Genomic DNA, 19,892 nt, shown 5'->3' with positions numbered 1-19,892 from the left:
TAGGAGGCGCTTCCACCACCGGTTGTTGTCAACTGTGCCGTTTGACCGTAAGAACACAAAATAATCATCAACGTTCATCTGACTGTATTAATTATTGGGCTTTTTATCCTACGCCTTCAAATAGTTCCTCGTAAAGAACTAAATGAAGGAGTTTAATTGTGTAATGAAGTTCAGATAGTGGTCGGCGGGACAACTCAATTCACAATAATATCAGAATATTATAGTAGCCTCAGATGTATGCTACTTTGAGTGATGAACAAAGGTGGTCTATTTCAAAAGCAATGCTAAGTTAAAACTGGAAAGATACGCTCCCCATCGTATAACCCAGTGGCCCGCTCATCTACTTTAATGACATCTTTCTCAATCCTCAAAAGAAGCGCTTTTCGAAGCGCTTTCACCATTTGGTGTTCAATAGTCTTATCTTTATAGGCCTATAGTCGACTATAGTCTAAGAGTCGTATCATTATAGTTATAGTGATAATATAACTACATCGTTGTTATTATTATTATAATTATTATTAAACTAGAGGTTTATCCGAGACTGTGGCGCCTCTGAGCGGAACATGGAGGCATTGACACCCATTGCATTATTTTCAAAAGCAGATAGCTCGAAAACATCAACTATTAACAAACGAAACTCCGTCAATTCAATTGGTGTATTTTAGTAGAACAAATACTGATTAACTAAACCCTTTTGATACCGTACATTTTCAGTGCATATTTAATTCAAAATATGAAAAAAATAAAATAAAAACAACCTTTTAAAAAGGTTGTTTTATAATGGGCCCGCTATATATATATATATATTGCACATGAACGACACACACACACGCACACACACACACACACACACACACACACACACACACACACACACACACACACACACACACACACACACACACACACCGACAACGTCATTCTGTTGGTGGCCGCGAAGCCTCATCCTCTGATTTCTGACGCGATCTTCAAAATCCGCGTCTTTCCAGAAGGAGCTCCACGCGTTCACACTCACCGCGGGGAGTCCGGGAGCCTCTCGCGGTCCACCGCAGCCCGGGCGGAGCCGCCGCCGCCTTGGTCGTGACGTCGCGGACTTCAGACCCCCCGCCGGGAGGGAACGGTCCCTCTGAGGGCCCCGGGGGTCTGGGGAGACTCACAGGAGGACTTTAGACCTGCTCCCGTTTACTCGCAAATACGGACTTATTTTAGCAACAGTGTCCAAATGGCTAGGTTGACGATCATTATAATTACGATTAAAGCAACAAAAAAACAACGAGTTGACTGGCTCTATAAATGGTCAGGGAAAGGGGAGTTGATCCACAGAAACATTACATGAATACGCCCGATTAATTGTACCCGTTTATCTATAATAATAATAAAAAGGGTTTAACACAACTGTGGTTAATCATTCTGAACACAAACCTGGAATGTGTAACTCTTGTGGAGCGCGCTGGGCTGGCCCAGAGGTGATCGATACTTCACCTCAGGAGGACAGAGAGAACCAGAGGTGATCGTTACCCTTAGAAGGACAGAGAGAACCAGAGGTGATCGTTACCCTCAGGAGAACAGAGAGAACCAGAGGTGATCGTTACCCTTAGGAGGACAGAGAGAACCAGAGGTGATCGTTACCCTTAGGAGGACAGAGAGAACCAGAGGTGATCGATTAGGAGGACAGAGAGAACCAGAGGTGATCGTTACCCTTAGGAGGACAGGTCGCTGCACCACCGACATGGATGCGCACATCTCCGGCCAATGTTGCAGTGATAGATTTCCAATTCAAGATATTTTTCCCAAACTGTCCCGTCTCTCTCCTCTCCTCCTTCTGCCTCCACCCCCCCCCCCCCCCCAACACCTATCTCATTTGCGGTGGTTTGGTTCAAATGTTTCCCTTGTTTGTCGCCCGCGGTCGCATGTCGCCTTTTTTCTCCCTTACCCGGTTCAGATATTCTGACTCTCTCTCTCTCTCTCTCGCTCTCTCTCTCTCTCTCTCTCTCTCTCTCTCTCTCTCTCTCTCGCTCTCTCTCTCTTTATGTGTGTGTGTGTGTGTGTGTGTGTGTGTGTGTGTGTGTGTGTGTGTGTGTGTGTGTGTGTGTGTGTGTGTGTGTGTGTGTTTTCTCTCTTTTCTCTCTGTATATGCATGCATGTAATCTGTCACACACACACATACACACACACACACACACACACACACACACACTCTCTCTCTCTCTCTCTCTCTCTCTCTCTCTCTCTCTCTCTCTCTCTCTCTCTCTCTCTCTCTCTCTCTCTCTCTCTCTCTCTCTCTCTCTCTCTCTCTCTCTCTCTCTCAAACAAACAAACGGGATTTTGCCGCATTGCAGGGCTGTAAATATGAACGGAGCAGGCCGAACACCTATAGTGACTAGTGAGAGTATGTCTTTGTTGGTCTTTATTGATCACATCCTGATCGCCACATCATACAATAGGTGGAGCGCGGTCAGAAAAACGCTACGAACGTTTATTTTGTCCCTTTGGGTTTCCTCTCTCCAAACTGCCACCATAAAATACAACCCACTCTGTTGTATTTAAAAAGACAAAGGCAACCTCACACTCATGCTATTCTCTACTCAAAGGGAAGGCAAATAACAACGGCAGGCCTACCCGGGGTCTATATATATATATATATGCATATATATATATATATATATATATATATATATATATATACCCACAATATTATATATATATATATACATATATATATATATATATATAAATATATATATATATATATATATATATATATATATATATATATATATATATATAATATTGTGGGTCTAAAAGTGAGAAGTCAACTTTCAATAGAGTTCTTCCCCTGTTTTCATCGGATAGGCTACTCAATGCATACACAATGCATACATTCAAGTTGACAAGGTCAACTTGAATTAGACCCCATTCACCGGCTTATATATATATATATATATATATATATATATATATATCTTTCTAATGGACTTCTAATGGGAAACACCTCCTAATGATGATGTATATATGTATATTTATGAGGTGTTTTCCATTAGAAGTCCATTAGAAAGCGAGCAGGTGAGGATGGATTAAACAAGATGGACTTCAACACTTGGATCTCTCTTCTGAGTGTTTTCTTCTTCTTGAACAAAGCCCTTCTGGAATAGAGCAGGAACCCTTCAGTAATATTCATACATCTGCTTCCAAAGACAACTGACTACAGTGAGAGATAATCCGTTCATCGACTCTAACGAATTGGCCATGGACAAAAACAAACATTTATGATTTACTAATCATAAGCAGTTTACCAGTAAGGTAGACTAAGGCCAAAATTCTTAAACACTATCTTAACAAATTGTGTAAATGATTCATAATAGTCCTGGCCTATATGTAATCCTATGTCCTAATATAAATATAGCGACACAGAAAAAGTTAAATTTCAGGCGTGCATTTCAAATACCTGGGAGCTGTCAGATGAAGAACTCTCGTCATGTCTTGCTTCAGAGTTTATTTTCGGCGACCTTAAGCAGGATAATGATTAACAAAAAAGGCAATGAGCGCAGGGGAAACACGTCATAGACCAATATCATGGATTCCCTTTGAAATGTTCTGGTTTTATCAATCGTAAATTGATTGCAAAAAGCACAAATGCCTTCTTCAATGAGGTATTGGTCTACACTGTTTCTACGAAAATCTAGAAGAATCCAGAGAATATCAAAGGATGTGCTGTCCGTTAGAGCGCGTAAAGGTCCCAGCTCCGCGCTCCTCTCAGACCGACGGCTTGGCGCACAGCCTCCTAAAGCTTTATGGCTGCGTGAGTGTGTGTGCGCTGCTGTAAATTGTACTAGACAAGCAGATGGGCCTCTGCAGCACACCAACAACAGAAGAGATGGGATCTATCCTAGCAGATGGGCCTCTGCAGCAGCAGCAGCAGCACCAACCAGGAGAGAAGGTTCTCGATCCCAGCTGCATGCCGGCGGGTTGGTTTGAGCAGCAGTCGTTGATATAGAGCGCTTTCCAAACTCACAGATGAGAGATGATGTAAACGGATGGCCTGCCCCGGCTCTCTACAGGCCTGTGAGCCTATAAGGGTGCAGTGGGCGTTAGGCGTGCACCTCCCTATATGTTTGCCGTTAGATTCTAAAGTTTATTGGGCCTAGGCTATGGACACTATTGGCAGTTTAATGTTTAGAAAATTGTGATTTGCATAGATGATAAATATATAGGCCTAATAATGACAGATCTATTGGTCATTGATATGGTAGACACACCAAAATAAAAAAAAATCGTCTATCAGATACCCACTAATGAAGTCATGAGTCCCTTCACCACCCGCGGGGATCCGCAGACAAACAGACAATCTAAAACAAGTTTAGGGTTCAACACTTCCACCACTAGGACGCTCGCTCGAACCGACAGCCCCACCTAGTGGCTGCAGACATTTACTACAGCTGTGGTATCGATGAGGCCTTTACTGATCCAACTCTCAGCGCGTTAACGCAAAACAAGCAGCTTCCTCAAATTAAAAAAAGTGATACTGGTTGGCCTCGGATGGCGTAATCGTTGTGAAAGAGTGAACTAATCCCTGTTGATTTAGATTACCAGAGAACATTTAAGTAGGCCTAATATTAGATTCAGAAGACTGAATGAGGGCTTTTAGGAGGCCACAACAAACAATTACTGCTAAACGAATTCCAACGACTAGGCATAAGAGACCAAATAAAATATTCACGGTTAATTGATGAGAGCTGCATATACAGTTATTGTAATTGTAGGCTATTTAATTTTTGGAAATAATTTGAGTAAAAAACAAACAAATAGGCCCAGATCCTATCTATTACTACTATTACTACTACTACTACTGCTACTACTACTACTACTGCTACTACTACTACTAATACTACTACTACTACTACTACTACTACTACTACTACTATACTACTACTACTACTACTACTGCTACTACTACTAATACTACTACTACTACTGCTACTACTACTACTACTACTACTAGGCTACTACTGCTGCTGCTACTGCTACTACTACAACTACTAATACTACTACTGCTACTACTACAACTACTAATACTACTACTTCTACCACTACTACAACTACTACTACTACTACTACTAATACTACAACTACTACTACTACTAATACTATTGCTACTACTACTACTGCTACTACTACTACTACTACTACTACTACTACTACTGCTACTACTACTATTACTACTGCTACTACTACTACTGCTGCTACTACTAGGCACTACGCAGTAGTGTAATTACAAAGAAAGTACCATTTAATAAAACAAGAATACAAGAAGAATACTACAGATATGCAAACATAAGTCTTAGAAACGTGGTTGAGGTGCAAAAATAAAGTTAAAAAAAATGGTTGACAACTTCTGCTACATAATTGAAGCAGTAGCCTACAGTAATACATGTTTTCACATGTTAGTGAAACAAAGCGGACATTACGGTACTTATTATATTGCGCAGCTTTAGGCTGCATGTGTGACGTGTGGAATGAGTTGTCCTTGCCTTTTTCTCCTCTGATCCAACTTGTTTCAGAGTCCTGCTCATTGGTCCTGGTTTGTCCTTCCCTTATTTTTTTGAACAGTGATAGCTGCGGTCAGACGCTACTGTGTTGTTGTGAACCCCGCAGACCCCCTGGCTAGTAGTAGCCAGAGATGGACCTCATCTGTTCCCATCCTTAGACGCATTTTAAGGTTGGAACCACATTGAGAGCTTGGCTTTCAGTGAGGAAGTGTTGGCCAATAAAGCCATATAGTCACAATGACTGTCTGGCTCCAATTACTTTTACTGTCTCTCGGTCGCTCACCCTTCCTTTGCACGACCTCCTCCTCTCTGTCTGCGTGCGTGTGTGTGTGCGTTTCCGTGCGCGTGTGTGTGCGTCTAAAAAGTCACGTTTATTAACCAAATGCATGCTGTTGGTTTATGACCCTGCAACCGACCAAGGAAGGAAGGACTTATATAGCCCCGCAATACATGACCAATGTTACAAAGGCTCACACTGACTTTGACGAAACAAAAGGAGCCTTCACCACACACACCATCCAACAAAAGATTAAATAAATGGTTCAGCATTTACAGCTAAATAATAGGATTCAAACAAATAAGAGTAGGCATAATAATAATAATAATAATAATAATAATAATAATAATAATAATAATAATAATTTATTATTAATAATAATAATAAACGTTTAAATTATCAACTTAAAAAATAATAAACAAAAGCACATGACACGGAAGTAAACACATATAGGCCTACGCAATTTAAGATTTATTTTCTTACAAATAAACATCACATTTAGCAGCACATTTACATTATTCTAAATAAGCGAATGAATATCCTTGTCGCTCCCAAACTTTTAGATTTTTGTGTAAATTTCTTGCCAAATTTATCCTACCTATTGGTCGACGATTTTTGTAGATTTCTATCTTTAAACTCCGGAATCGTTTTCTATATAATTAAATAAAGATCACAGTCGAAATGTAGCTTAGACAGGACTGGTGTGTTTTGAAGTGCACAACATAGGCCTCATCTGACCAACATTGACCAAAATATGACAACAGCGACAAAACACAACGTCAAAGCAGCACAACTATAAGACCAGACTTCATCAGATGAGAAGGCCTTGACTTTAGGAGCATAACGTGCACACATCACAGTGGAGTATCAGAGAGCGAGGCCCATTCAAACGACGGTTCATCCTCTCAGTCTCTGCTTGTGGGACTTTGTAGTTGAGATGTTAGAATTAAAACCGTTTTATTTCGTCACCCACATGTTGAGAGAGAGTTAAAACCACGTCGCTATTTAGGGGTCTTTATTGAAAAATTAAAAAAAAAAAAAATGCTGAAAAATAGGATTGTTTTCCAACCATGTGGTGAAAGACGTCTGGATACATGGCATAATAAATCCACAAGAGATATGAACAAAGCACCATAACGTGCCATGCCTCACAAATGTCATTTCTTCACCATAGTAAAGTTGTCAATGTCAAAATGAGAGATACAAAATCGATGACTCGTCCTTTTAAAAAAACAAAACCTGTAAACTACCGGTTGGTCTATATAGCACCAGGAGAGCTGGGTTACCCAGGGACCCTTTCTAGAGATGTGGAGGCCATAGCCATCATCGTAGGCCTGCAACCTGATATAATCAACATGAAGCCCTCCTACCACCCACTGGAGAAACCATAAAACCACATCTCGACTACGACCCGTCCTGGTGCAGCTCCACATCCGGCACAACGGGATACCTTCTTATTTATATTAAAAAAACGGAGAAATAACTTCCACATCTAAAAGTCTTCAAATGTCTATATAATGAGGAGAGCAAGAATCGTATCTATTTTTTTTTTATTGGGGCGGTAATATGTTGGGTAGCTATAGGGTAGCAATCCAGCTGATCACATATTTAAGCTCAATTATATTTGATTCAGATAGAAAATTGATTTCATGAACCTCAAATAAAAAAGTGCTTTCGAAAACACTGAGCAGCGTCCCGTTTATAATCAGCAAAACGGGACACTATCAAAACATTTCCTTTTCTAAAGCGTGAAAGGAGTATAGAATTGATTCATAGAAGTTTGAAAACATAATAACATCCCAATAAAAAATGCTGTGATGAAACAGTGGGTGTTGTGATTCCGTTTGATATTATTGTATTGTCCGCACACTGGGGTACGTCTCTTTCCTCCTGGACGGCGGAGTCGGTTTGGCTCATTCTGTGGATCCCTGGAAAATATATTCATTGCAAAGCTTATCCGTCCCAATTTGTTAAGGGTCCCAATTGAACAATCCCAACTGTACTATATAGACCAACCAGTCAGACCAGTGGCCCTACTGTTGACTCCTCTCAGTCGTTCAGCCCCCGTCTGTCCCGGCTCATCAGCTTCTTCATCTTCATGCGTCGGTTCTGGAACCAGATCTTCACCTGTCTCTCTGTCAGACTCAACACCCCGGCCACCTCGACGCGGCGGTCCCTCGTGAGGTACATGTTGTACAGGAACTCCTTCTCCAGCTCCAGCGTCTGGTGCTTGCTGTACGGACACCGCTTCTTCCGGGTCGACTTTGCGTGGATCCAATTGACCGAAGGATTAGCTACAAGAACCAGAAACCAACGCGTCAACAAGCGCTCAACAACACGATCAATAGTGTGTGTGTGTGTGTGTGTGTGTGTGTGTGTGTGTGTGTGTGTGTGTGTGTGTGTGTGTGTGTGTGTGTGTGTGTGTGTGTGTGTGTGTGTGTGTGTGTGTGTGTGTGTGTGTGTGTGTGTGTGTGCGGTTTAGGCGTTACCGTGAGACGGTGTTTTTATTAGTTTATTCTGCCAGACCAAATAAATGCATTAGTATCTCCACACGAGGCCAGGCCTCCGTCCCGTCAGACAATTCGACCGAACATGCAGGAAGGCTGAAACATCTGGACATCAACTCATAGGGCCTCGCGTTTAACATAAAGGCGAACACAATTATTAAAATAAACAAAACAAAACGTATAAGATATAATAAAATGTATTTGTGTTGACCTGTCTCCTGTGTCAGTGTGAAGGTGCTGCTCTGGCCTGCTATTGTTAATATAGCCCCGTTACAATCCCAATGTAGGCTTTTGTATGACAATCAGAAAGTGTTCCAAATAGTTTCTAACGTAGAGGGATTCTGGTCCATCCAGCCAGCGACAGCCTGCAGGCCCTCGGTGAACGGTGTACCAGGACAGACATAATGCCATATTGTTAAGGTACACATAGGGCGCATGCATTTTACTATGCTGTCAAATGTCAAATAACGTTCATATTAACTTAATTGTTTTAATGGACAACAAAGTCTTATATTTTACAGTTTACAAGACGTTTATAGGGCAATAAAAGTCACACAGCACACGCGCACACTCACTTAAGTCTCGCCCTTATAAACACGCGATCCCTACTTACTGGGCTCGGCCGGCCGGTGCTCTGTGCCCGCTCCGTGGTGCTCTGTGCCCGCTGCGTGGTGCTCTGTGCCCGCTCCGTCCTCTCCGTCCTCCGGGCCTTCGTCGGGGTCCTCCTCCGAGTCGTTCAGGCCCCTCTGCGGCTCAGGACCCGCCTTCGCCAGGCTTACAAAGTGTGACTCCTCCGGTGCGCTCTCGGAAGGCGGCGAGTTCTCCGGTTTTATAGTCTCATATCTGCGAGGGCTGCAGCTGGAAAGGTCTGCCTGAGTGGACAAGTCCCCCGGAAAGCCGTCCACCAGCTGGGAGGACTGGGGGGTTAAGATGGGTGTTTCCTCCCAGCAGCGGACGAAGCGGCTCTCCTGCGCCGTCCCCGGGTTGGCAGGGTGCGGGCTGTGCGACGGGGTGCTGTAGTAAGAAGGGTGGCTCAGAGGGTGCTGGTGAGGGTGGTGGGAGTGGAAGAGGCTGGACAGGGAGGAAGAGGAGGCGGACTGGAGCTGTGTGTGTGCGCTTTGAGTCGAGGAGGACGACGACGGATTTGTCCACGGTGAAAACCCGTTCAGGACGGTCTGTCTGAAACCGTTGGAGAAATTGGAGAAATTGGAGAGATTGGCACTGGTCGGCTCGTCCGCTCCCCGGGCCGCGGCGGGCGGCTTCCCGCTGCCGGCGGACGGCTGCAGGCCGCCCTGGATGAAATGCGCGCCGTATAGATCCTCCGTCTCGTGGCCCATCATCGAATAATAATTCGTTAGCGACATGTTTATTTTATTATTTCAATAAAAACTATTTGAGGGCGACTGTAAAACGTGACGTGTGATGCTGGTCGCTTTCATCCTCTCCTAAAAAAAACCTCCTGCTCTGCCTTCTCCTCCTCCGGTCATTGGCTGGACCCGATCACATGGGGAGCGGGTCTGTAGCTGCTATAGGAAGTAAATCAGCGCATTCTTTGTGTTCAGTTATGCTGCTTATAGCTGACAGGGGATAGAGTTCACTGTTCATAATGTTAGATTCACTCTGCAAGGCAAGATACAAGCGAGATGAAGGTGGCCTATTTTACAAGCTTGTCTATGTTTACGAGAAGTGTGTGTGTGTGTGTGTGTGTGTGTGTGTGTGTGTGTGTGTGTGTGTGTGTGTGTGTGTGTGTGTGTGTGCGTGTGTGTGTGTGTGTGTGCGCGCGCGCGCGCGTGTGTGTGTGTGTGTGTGTGTGTGTGTGTGTGTGTGTGTGTGTGTGTGTGTGTGTGTGTGTGTGTGTGTGTGTGTGTGTGTACGTCAACAGATATTGACCTTTTCCTGCAGACAGGCCTCCACTCTAAGGAACGCACTTGAAACTCTCATTTAGTAACAAACTAACAGAACCATCACACGAGGAGCTTACACCTTCTTCTGGAGGCTATGTTCTATGCTGTATGTAGTGTGTGTTGCTTATTGTATAGCCTATGTTTATTGCATATTGCAAGGGTTGAACCGCATGTGAGCTTGGAAAAAAAAAGTAGTTTCACTTACTCGTTGTTCCATTTCGAGCTTAAACTCTTCTTCTCCACTAGAAATCCGGACACGGCGGTCACACGGACATTGGGATATGATTGATTTTATGGGAGACAGACAACGAATGCTGTAACCATTATGTTTTTTTTAATCTTTATCTCCATCAAACTATTCTACCTTTTAATTGGCATCTCTTCTGGACGTTTTGCGCCATCTTCTGGTCGTCAGTATATAGGCTAGGCCTGTCCTGACAAAGAACAGAACCTTCATCACAATGCCTCACACAACAAATTCATACAACATCATTTGGAATACATAGCGGAGAGCTCTCAGTCCGGGGTCGAACCCCGCCATTGGCAGTGACCGATTTAATGCGACCCACAAACGGTGTTATTGACCCCATCCAGTCCTACTGTGAATGCAATCCGTCTCCTGTGCTATAACTATTATATAATTATTATATTTTATTATTTTATTATGTATTATATTCTATTATTCTATTATTATAGCCTAATTGTTATATAATTTTCTCATGTTGGCTTTGAGTCCTTTTTCGAGTCAGAAGGCTGTAGCGGCAACATCTTGAGTTTGTTTTAGGCCTAGTTTGTCTTTTTATTTAATTAATAATTATTTGAATCATCTAGTATTACTAGAATATTCCTACCTAAATTGTAGCTCTAAATCCAGCCATAATCAGCGTTAAAACAAATGCTTGCAATATGCGTTCGCCACCAAGACAAATAGATTTAGGCCATTGAGGAAACGGTCAGATCTACCGAATTATTTGCTCTACATTTTTTAAATTGCAAATAGTTCTGTTTCGATATAAGATAAGTAGCCTATAGGCCTACACCAAGCGCCTCAATATTTATATGAAGGATCATCCCGGAATTTAGAAAGCATTTAAACTGACCAGTTATTATGAACGTGTAAACAAACAAAAACATGCAATCATTAACTAAATATGGTTCACATCATTAGCTATTGGGCATATAAGTATAATTGGCTATTGGTTAGTATGAATATGCAATCATCGTAGGATAGCCACGACATACGTTAGGCTACTACCAATATCCTTCTAGCACTACGACTAATTAATAATAATAATAATAATAATAATAATAATAATAATAATAATAATATAGCAGTAATAATAGGCTAACAATAATAAGTATTATTATTATCATTGGCCATCTTTATGGAAATTAATCTCGTTTAGTCGTTATGTAACAAAAACAAAAAAAGGATAATTCGATAACTTCAAAAAGTTAAATTGATTAAATTAACCAATTCATTCATAATGCTAAATAATTCGCATACATTGCCATAACCTTGAATGGTTGAATTCAGTCAAACATATATTAAAAAGAACCAGTTTGTTCCGATTATTCCGTGAAGGATTATTTCCATAACAAGTTGAGTTATCTACCTAGTTTGAACTAGGCCTAGGCCTAGTTCAAATGAACATCCACCGAAAATAAACATTCCTCTCTTAGCAGGCTAAATATGACATTTAAAAACAGCGAGTCGGTAGCCGTAATGAAACGGAGAGAAATGCGTGAAATGGGTTGTGAATCGCTCGCCATTATCAGATTAAGACTTGTGAGATTATCAGATTTGTGTGATCATGTGTTACAGTCGTAACCATTTCAACCGTTCTCTTTTGACTGCCGACATTTTCAAAGTAGGCTGCATAATCATCTGTGATGTTCAGTCCATGGCCATCAATCCGAAACAGGCCGCTAGGAACATCAAGGAATATTAAGGAAACATAGGAATATTAATATTCCAAGTTTGGATGATGTACATGAAGGAATAAAGAGATTGTTGCTGTGCATCATTGATACTATTGGTAACAACAGCCAAAGGATCTCATTGTGTGTTTATTGAGGGCTTCAGGCAGAAGGCCTTTGGTTCCAATCAATAACAAAAGTTCTCCTTTCATCTCTCGCTTCCTCTTACACAACACTCTTACACTCTCACACACACACACACACACACACACACACACACACACACACACACACACACACACACACACACACACACACACAATCACACACACACACACACACACACACACACACACACACACACACACACACACACACACACACAATCACACACACACACACACACACACACACACACACACACACACACACACACACACACACACACAAACACACAGACACACACACAGACACACACACACACACACACACAATCACACACACACAATCACACACACACACCCACACACACACACACACACAATCACACACACACACAGACACAATCACACACACACACACACACAATCACACACACACACAATCACACACACACACACACACACACACACACACAATCACACACACACACACACACACACACACACACACACACACACACTTGCACACACCAAACCTGCGTGCGAGCCACAAACAGTCCCACTCTGGGTCTTCCTCAAACAGTGCCACACAAATACCAGACAGTCTTTATTGGCCCAATAAAGCGGGTTGTTAGGAGGGCCTCAATGGTTGTTGGTGTGGCCGGTCGCGGTTCAAGGTTTGCTATCAGCCTTGGACTGGCGGACGGCGTGCTGCTGTCTAGTTCACTGTTGTCCCCGGTCTGCGTCCTGAGGCAGAGCGGAGAGCCTCTCTCCTCCGTCCCCATCCCCGCCTCGTGGCCGGCGGCCTCGGTCGTGTTTCGGCGGGGCGGCGTGAGGGAGACCCGGCTGACCTTTCCAAAGTGCTGTACATTCTTAGCGGTTAGATAGGCTAATGTCCCCATAAAGCAGGGCCTGGACACCCCCCTGAGCGTGTACCCACAGCCTCTCACACCATTAAGCAGTAAGTCACGCCGTCGCGGGGCCATCTCCACTACAGTTTTCTTGGTGAGATTTATTCCCCCTTTTAATCAAAACTCTTTGGCAATGACAATTTTTAATTGCTGGCATGAAAGAATCAACCACTGGTCCACCATTTTATAGCCTCTTAATGAAGATTAATAACACTGAAGCCATAGCTTTATATTCTTATAAATTATACAAAAGTATTATTACATTTACACACATTTAAAGCAATATTTAATAATTGAATACTCTGATGTACACCAAAGCATATTCTACAACTCCTAAAATATATGTTTATGACAAACCACAATCAAAGATCTTTGTTGTTTTATTTAAAAAACCAAAAAGAAACGCAAAAAACAAATGTAAAGCCTACACCACACACACACACACACACACACACACACACACACACACACACACACACACACACACACACACACACACACACACACACACACACACACACACACACACACACACACACACACACACACACACACACGTACACACACACGCAAACACGCACACACGTTAAAACACACACAGGGCCTACATGTTTGGAATGTGTATGCATGTTGATACAGCAAATTAGGAAAATAAGAAAACGTAATTCCAACGTAATTACAAGATAAAGTAAGAACTGGTAAAGAACAATGTAAATGATACCTGGTACAAAGATGATACCTGGTACAAAGATGATACCTGGTACAAAGATGATACCTGGTACAAATATGATTCAATATGAGACAATAATCAGAATAAATACTTACAATAAAATGGAATGAGCAAGAAGCTCAAGATACCCAAATACATAAACACTGATTTTATTTAAAAAGTTGCATGTCAGATTTGGTCAATTTTATTATGTGTTTTATCTGGAAGTAAAGCATGAAGCATATGTGTACATCCAACATATGCATAACATGGAACAAAAGAAAGAGATATAGCACATAGACCAGAGAGAGCTTAATGTTTATCTGTAAACAGTACACATCCTTGACCTTACATTACAAACACTAGACACTACTCAACTAAAGTATGCTATGACGTCAATATTTATCATACAACAAACTCATTTGTCACCTTTTCCCCAAAACAAGGCTGAGTTGAATTCCCCTGCTGCTCCTTAGCAGGCCGGTAACAGGCCGGTAACAGGCCGGTAACAGGCCGGTAACAGGCCGGTAACAGGCCGGTAACAGGCCGGTAACAGGCCGGTAACAGGCCGGTAACAGGCCGGTAACAGGCCAGTACCATATCATTTTACGATGACCATCTGAACACTGTTGTTTGTGTCGTGTGTGCGTGTGTCGCCATTAAAGAGGTTCTAGACGAGGACAGACAGGAAAATGAGCACCAATGCTAATTATAAGCTCAAATCAATATTTCATATTTTCAAAATGTATATAGAGTTGAATTGAAGACTTTCAAAGTCATTGAAACGGATAATAGAGAACAGCTTAAGGAGGGCTTCAACTGTTGGTAGGCATTGGAGCTAAGTCCCCATACAAACGACAACAGAACACAACCAAACACCCAGACCAAAACAACAATAATGGTCCGTTTTAAAGCCAGGTGCTGCAGCCGAGGAGCGCAGACATGAGACTGAAAGCATCTGAGGTGAAGCCTGAGCAGAGTTCATGGTACATTATTGCAGCTGCGCCGCCGGACAACTTGTGCTCTGCTGTGGGCACCGTAAATCCAAGAGCAGTTCAGGACCCCTCCTTAATGGCGCATTGAAAGGCTGGCAAAATGGAGGAGGTTTCCATTTCACAGAAGGAGTTAATGAGGAGTGGTGGAGAGAACGGAGGAGCCGTCTCCCCCTGTATTTGGTGAGCCGTTTGGACAAGAGTGGAACAGAAATACAAAGTTTGTTCTGTACGTTGTGTATGTAAAGCTCATTTAAAGCTTTTACACAACAATACACAAAGCATTTGGAAACAACAAGTTGGCTTTTGAGTGCTCCAAAAATCCCATAAAGATCCAAAAGGAGCTCAATGAAAGATAGTGCAAAGAAATCCATGCAACATGAACATTCACACTACGGTGCAGTCTGAAAGCAATCAGCGTATTTTATATTCTGGCTCTCAGGTACAGCTTTGATGACATATAGAGACCAGATGTTTGGCTTTTATGACTTAATGTCCTGTTTCCTGTGTGAACGTATTGCATTCACTATTGTTTCTGTTTTCTAATGAAAAAAATATGAGAGAAACATGTTCAGAGTAATGAAAAGTCAATGGTCATATTCATTTTCAAATGAAAACAAAGAACGTTTGGTTTCAGGTAGTTTAGGTGTTAAATCTGGACCTTGCATTTTGATTGAATTTTGGAGACAAAACGTGCAATAGTGTTGAATGCAGAGTTGCCGTACTGCTTTCTCTGTGGTGAACAGACTGACTGCTCTCGGCCCGTCACCATCTGTCCAATAACCGGGAGTCAATGCATGCTTATTGAATAGATGATTTCCCGTCCATCTATCAATGGCTCCGTGCAACCGTCTATTCATTTCATGTATCCATCCATTTATCCAAACATCCATTCATCTATTCATCCATTTGTCTGTATCCACCCAATGTCAAGCCATTTCTATATTCACCCATCCATCCATCCATCTGTCCCTCATCCCTCCACGGTGCTCATCAGAACAGAGGGGTTGTATATTCACCCATCCATCAGAACAGAGGGGTTGTATATTCACCCATCCATCAGAACAGAGGGGTTGTATATTCACCCCTCCATCAGAACAGAGGGGTTGTATATTCACCCCTCCATCAGAACAGAGCGGTTCCAGTATAGTAGTGGAGGCGGTCTCTGTTCAGCTTCTTCTCCTTCATCCTCCTGTTCTGGAACCAGATCTTCACCTGTCTGGAATGCAATCGCTTATTAATGCATTCATCACACATACCTTTACACACGCACCACACACACACAAACACATCACATTGTACACACACGCACGCACACTCACGTGCCCACACACATGCGCGCACACACTCATACACTTTTACCATAAATGCTTTCACAAACTAGTGTTTGAGTGTGTGTGTGTGTGTGTGTGCGTGCGTGCGTGCGTGCGTGCGTGCGTGCGTGCGTGCGTGCGTGCGTGCGTGCGTGCGTGCGTGCGTGCGTGCGTGCGTGCGTGCGTGCGTGCGTGCGTGCGTGTGTGTGCGTGCGTGTGTGAGGAGGATAAAGGTATCTGAAGGTGTGTGCTGTACGTGTGAGCAGGTCTTTGTTAGCGTGTGTTGCAGCCTGTTGGGTAGCAGGTAGCCCCGTGGGACTGAGGCTGGGGATGAGCAGGAGGTTGACACAAGCCTTGTTCTAGACTGTCCCCCTCACAAACACACACACACACACACACACACACATGGCGGCCCACACCTGTCGCTGAGACTCAGAAGGCGAGCCAGCTGCAGCCGCCGCTCCTTGTTGATGTACACACTGAACAGAAACTCTCTCTCCAGCTCCCTGAGCTGCTGCTTAGTGTACGGACAACGCTTCTTCCTCTGCCCCGGAGACCCTGGAGAGAGGAGAGGAGAGGAGAGAGAGAGGAGGAGAGAGGAGAGGAGAGGAGAGAGGAGGAGAGAGAGAGGAGGAGAGAGGAGAGGAGGAGGAGAGGAGAGGAGAGGAGAGAGGGAGGAGAGAGGAGGAGAGAGAGGAGAGGAGGAGAGGAGGAGGAGAGAGGGAGGAGAGAGGAGAGGAGGAGGAGAGAGGGAGGAGAGAGGAGGAGAGAGAGGAGAGGAGGAGGAGAGAGGGAGGAGAGGAGGAGGAGAGAGAGGAGAGGAGGAGAGAGGGAGGAGAGAGGAGGAGAGAGAGGAGAAGGAGAGAGGAGGAGAGGAGAGGAGGAGGAGAGGAGAGGAGGAGGATAGGAGAGGAGGAGAGGAGAGGAGGAGAGAGGGAGGAGAGAGGAGGAGGAGAGAGGAGAGAGGAGGAGGAGAGAGAGAGGAGGAGGAGAGGGGAGGAGAGGAGAGGAGGAGAGGAGGAGGAGAGAGGAGGAGAGGAGAGGAGAGGAGGAGAGAGAGAGGAGGAGAGAGGAGAGGAGAGGAGGAGGAGAGAGGAGAGGAGGAGGAGAGGAGAGGAGGAGAGGAGGAGGAGAGAGGAGGAGAGAGGAGGAGAGGAGGAGAGAGGAGGAGGAGAGGAGGAGAGAGAGAGGAGGAGGAGAGGAGAGGAGGAGAGAGAGGAGAGAGGGAGGAGAGGAGAGGAGGAGGAGAGGAGAGGAGGAGAGGAGAGAGGAGGAGGAGGAGGAGAGGAGAGGAGAGGAGGAGGAGAGAGGAGGAGAGAGGGAGAGGAGGAGGAGAGAGGGAGGAGAGAGGAGGAGGAGGAGGAGGAGGAGGAGGAGAGAGGAGGAGGAGAGAAGAGGAGGAGAGAGGAGGAGGAGAGGAGGAGAGAGAGAGGAGGAGGAGAGAGAGAGGAGGAGAGGGGAGGAGGACAGAGGAGGAGGAGGAGAGAGGAGGAGGAGGAGGAGGAGGAGAGAGGAGAGGAGGAGGAGAGAGAGAGGAGGAGAGGAGGAGAGAGGAGAGGAGGAGAGAGGAGAGGAGGAGGAGAGAGAGAGGAGAGGAGGAGGAGAGAGAGAAGAGGAGAGGAGGAGGAGAGAGAGAGAGGAGGAGGAGATGAGGAGAGAGGAGGAGGAGAGGAGGAGAGGAGAGAGAGGAGGAGGAGAGGATGAAAGGAGAGGGGGAGAGGAGGAGAGGAGAGGAGGAGAGGAGAGGGGGAGAGGAGGGAGAGGAGGAGGAGCAGAGGAGGAGAGGATGAGAGGAGAGGAGGAGAGGATGAGAGGAGAGGAGAGGAGGAGAGGAGAGGGGGGAGAGGAGAGGAGAGAGGAGGAGAGGAGAGGAGAGGAGAGGAGGAGAGGAGAGGAGAGAGGAGGAGAGGATGAGAGGAGAGGAGGAGAGGAGATGATGAGTAGATAGAATAGAGAGGAGGTAAGATATAATGAGTAAATTAACTTAACAAGGTAACATTCATCATTAAAACTCATTATTTATTTATTCAGAGAGAGAGAGACACAGAGAGAGAGAGAGAGAGAGAGAGAGAGAGAGAGAGAGAGAGAGAGAGAGAGAGAGAGAGAGAGAGAGAGAGAGAGAGAGAGAGAGAGAAATTGCCAAGTAAATTGCCACAATGTAATTTACACCAACATAAACCTAGCAACCTGAATGATTCCAGTTTGTTCTAAAACATTTCCCTGCATATTAAGACATCTCAAAGGAATTGGACGAATCGCCACCCGTTTTAATTGATCGACATTACAGTCCTCCACATTAAGGTGTATGTTAAAGGTATAGCCATCAAAGACAAATGAACCGGATCATTTAATGCGTTCCCTTGATTGGCTCTGGAAGGAGAAAGACTCACATTTTGCATTTATTATTTACAATCATCCGTCTATGTTTTGTTTATAATTTGAGCTTCATTTTAGGTTTTTGTTGGCCGATATGACCTTTCGCCTATACTATGAAGCCTGTGTGAAATCCCCTGACGTATGGCGTACTTCTAAGGAGAACTACATACCTGGCTCTTTGGGGTCCTCGTTGGTGGAGGAAGCCGAGTCTTCCTCTTCACACGCTGTCTTCTCCTCACACGCTGTCCCGGGGCCGGGCTCTCTGCGGTCAGCGCGCCTGGTCTCCGTCTGCAGGCTCCCTGCTGAGCAGCGGCTCTTACCCTGCCGCTCCTCTTCTGCCGCCTCAATGAAGGAGTCGAACCCCGGCGGTAAAACCCTGCTCCGGCCGGCGGACGGGCGGAGCCCCGGGGGCGGCTTGGACCCGCAGAGAGCAGCGGGGGGGAACGCTCTAGACCCGACACCGCTGCTGTCACTGAACACCGCCGTGTGGTACCGGGCAGCACCGGCTCCTCCGTACCCCGTCCCTGCGGGATCGTAGCCTAGAAAACGCTCGCCGTGGGTGAACCCTCCTTCCGAGTCCTCCGATGAGAGATAGGACGGCGCCGGGGCCAGGTGGTGGTGGTGGTGGTGGTGGTGGCTGGTCTGGTGGTACACAGACCACTGAGCGCCCTGGTGGCGGTATTGCTGCCTCGGCTCGTAGCGGTAATGTCGGTAATCCGGAGGTTTGGTGGAGCTGTTGTCCAGCCAGGCCGAGCCGTAGTCCCGGAGACCCTGCCCCGGTTCCCGGAGACCCTGCCCCGGATCCCGGAGACCCTGCCCTGGTTCCCGGAGACCCTGCCCCGGGTCCCCCGACACTATGTAGGTGCAGCTCGGGAGGTACATGACGCATCGTCGGCTCCTCGGTCCCCTGGATCACTTCACTGTCATCCAGGTGAAGGTTTCTATAGGACCACGCTACACGCGTCTATTGAAGTCTTAAAGTCATGCATTAGACAAAACATGTACTCTCCTCTTTGGCCTAACGTCCAAACCTTTATTGTACCGACAGCAAAAGACAGCGGAGCCCAGCGGGAACCAAACGTTCAAAAGAAAAAGAGAACCGAAGATTGCGCGAATAGTTTCTTGGACTCGGATTTAGGGAAGGCTGTTGCAGACAGTATTTAAAGTCAGTCAGCTGAAACCCAAGCCTCGCCTACACAAACCCACACACCCACACACACCCTCTGCTCACATTACACACTCATTCTCCTTCTTCCACGCAAATGATTTCGTTTTT

At 45.0% G+C, this 19,892-nt stretch overlaps 2 protein-coding genes across 2 annotated transcripts; both read right to left on the bottom strand.

The window, feature by feature from the left end:
• Positions 1 to 7,761: 7,761 nt before the first annotated feature.
• On the bottom strand, positions 7,762 to 9,694 carry LOC311350317 (homeobox protein Hox-D9b-like; the record flags this gene model as incomplete). The annotated part of the gene is made up of 2 exons (XM_084470321.1): positions 7,762 to 8,117; positions 8,944 to 9,694. 2 exons carry the CDS (start codon positions 9,692 to 9,694, stop codon positions 7,873 to 7,875), a joined length of 996 nt encoding a protein of 331 aa, XP_084326447.1. The 3' UTR covers positions 7,762 to 7,872.
• A 6,358-nt stretch (positions 9,695 to 16,052) lies between these two features.
• On the bottom strand, positions 16,053 to 19,498 carry LOC311350677 (uncharacterized protein; the record flags this gene model as incomplete). Its single annotated transcript, XM_084470741.1, has 3 exons — positions 16,053 to 16,146; positions 16,660 to 16,798; positions 18,787 to 19,498. 3 exons carry the CDS (start codon positions 19,496 to 19,498, stop codon positions 16,053 to 16,055), a joined length of 945 nt encoding a protein of 314 aa, XP_084326867.1.
• Positions 19,499 to 19,892: the final 394 nt, after the last annotated feature.

The sequence above is a fragment of the Micromesistius poutassou genome, assembly GCF_964030765.1.
Source record: "Micromesistius poutassou genome assembly, chromosome: 7".
NCBI classification, from domain to species: domain Eukaryota; kingdom Metazoa; phylum Chordata; class Actinopteri; order Gadiformes; family Gadidae; genus Micromesistius; species Micromesistius poutassou.
Note: the sequence above shows the minus strand (reverse complement) of the source record. Positions and strands in the feature narration are given on the sequence as shown.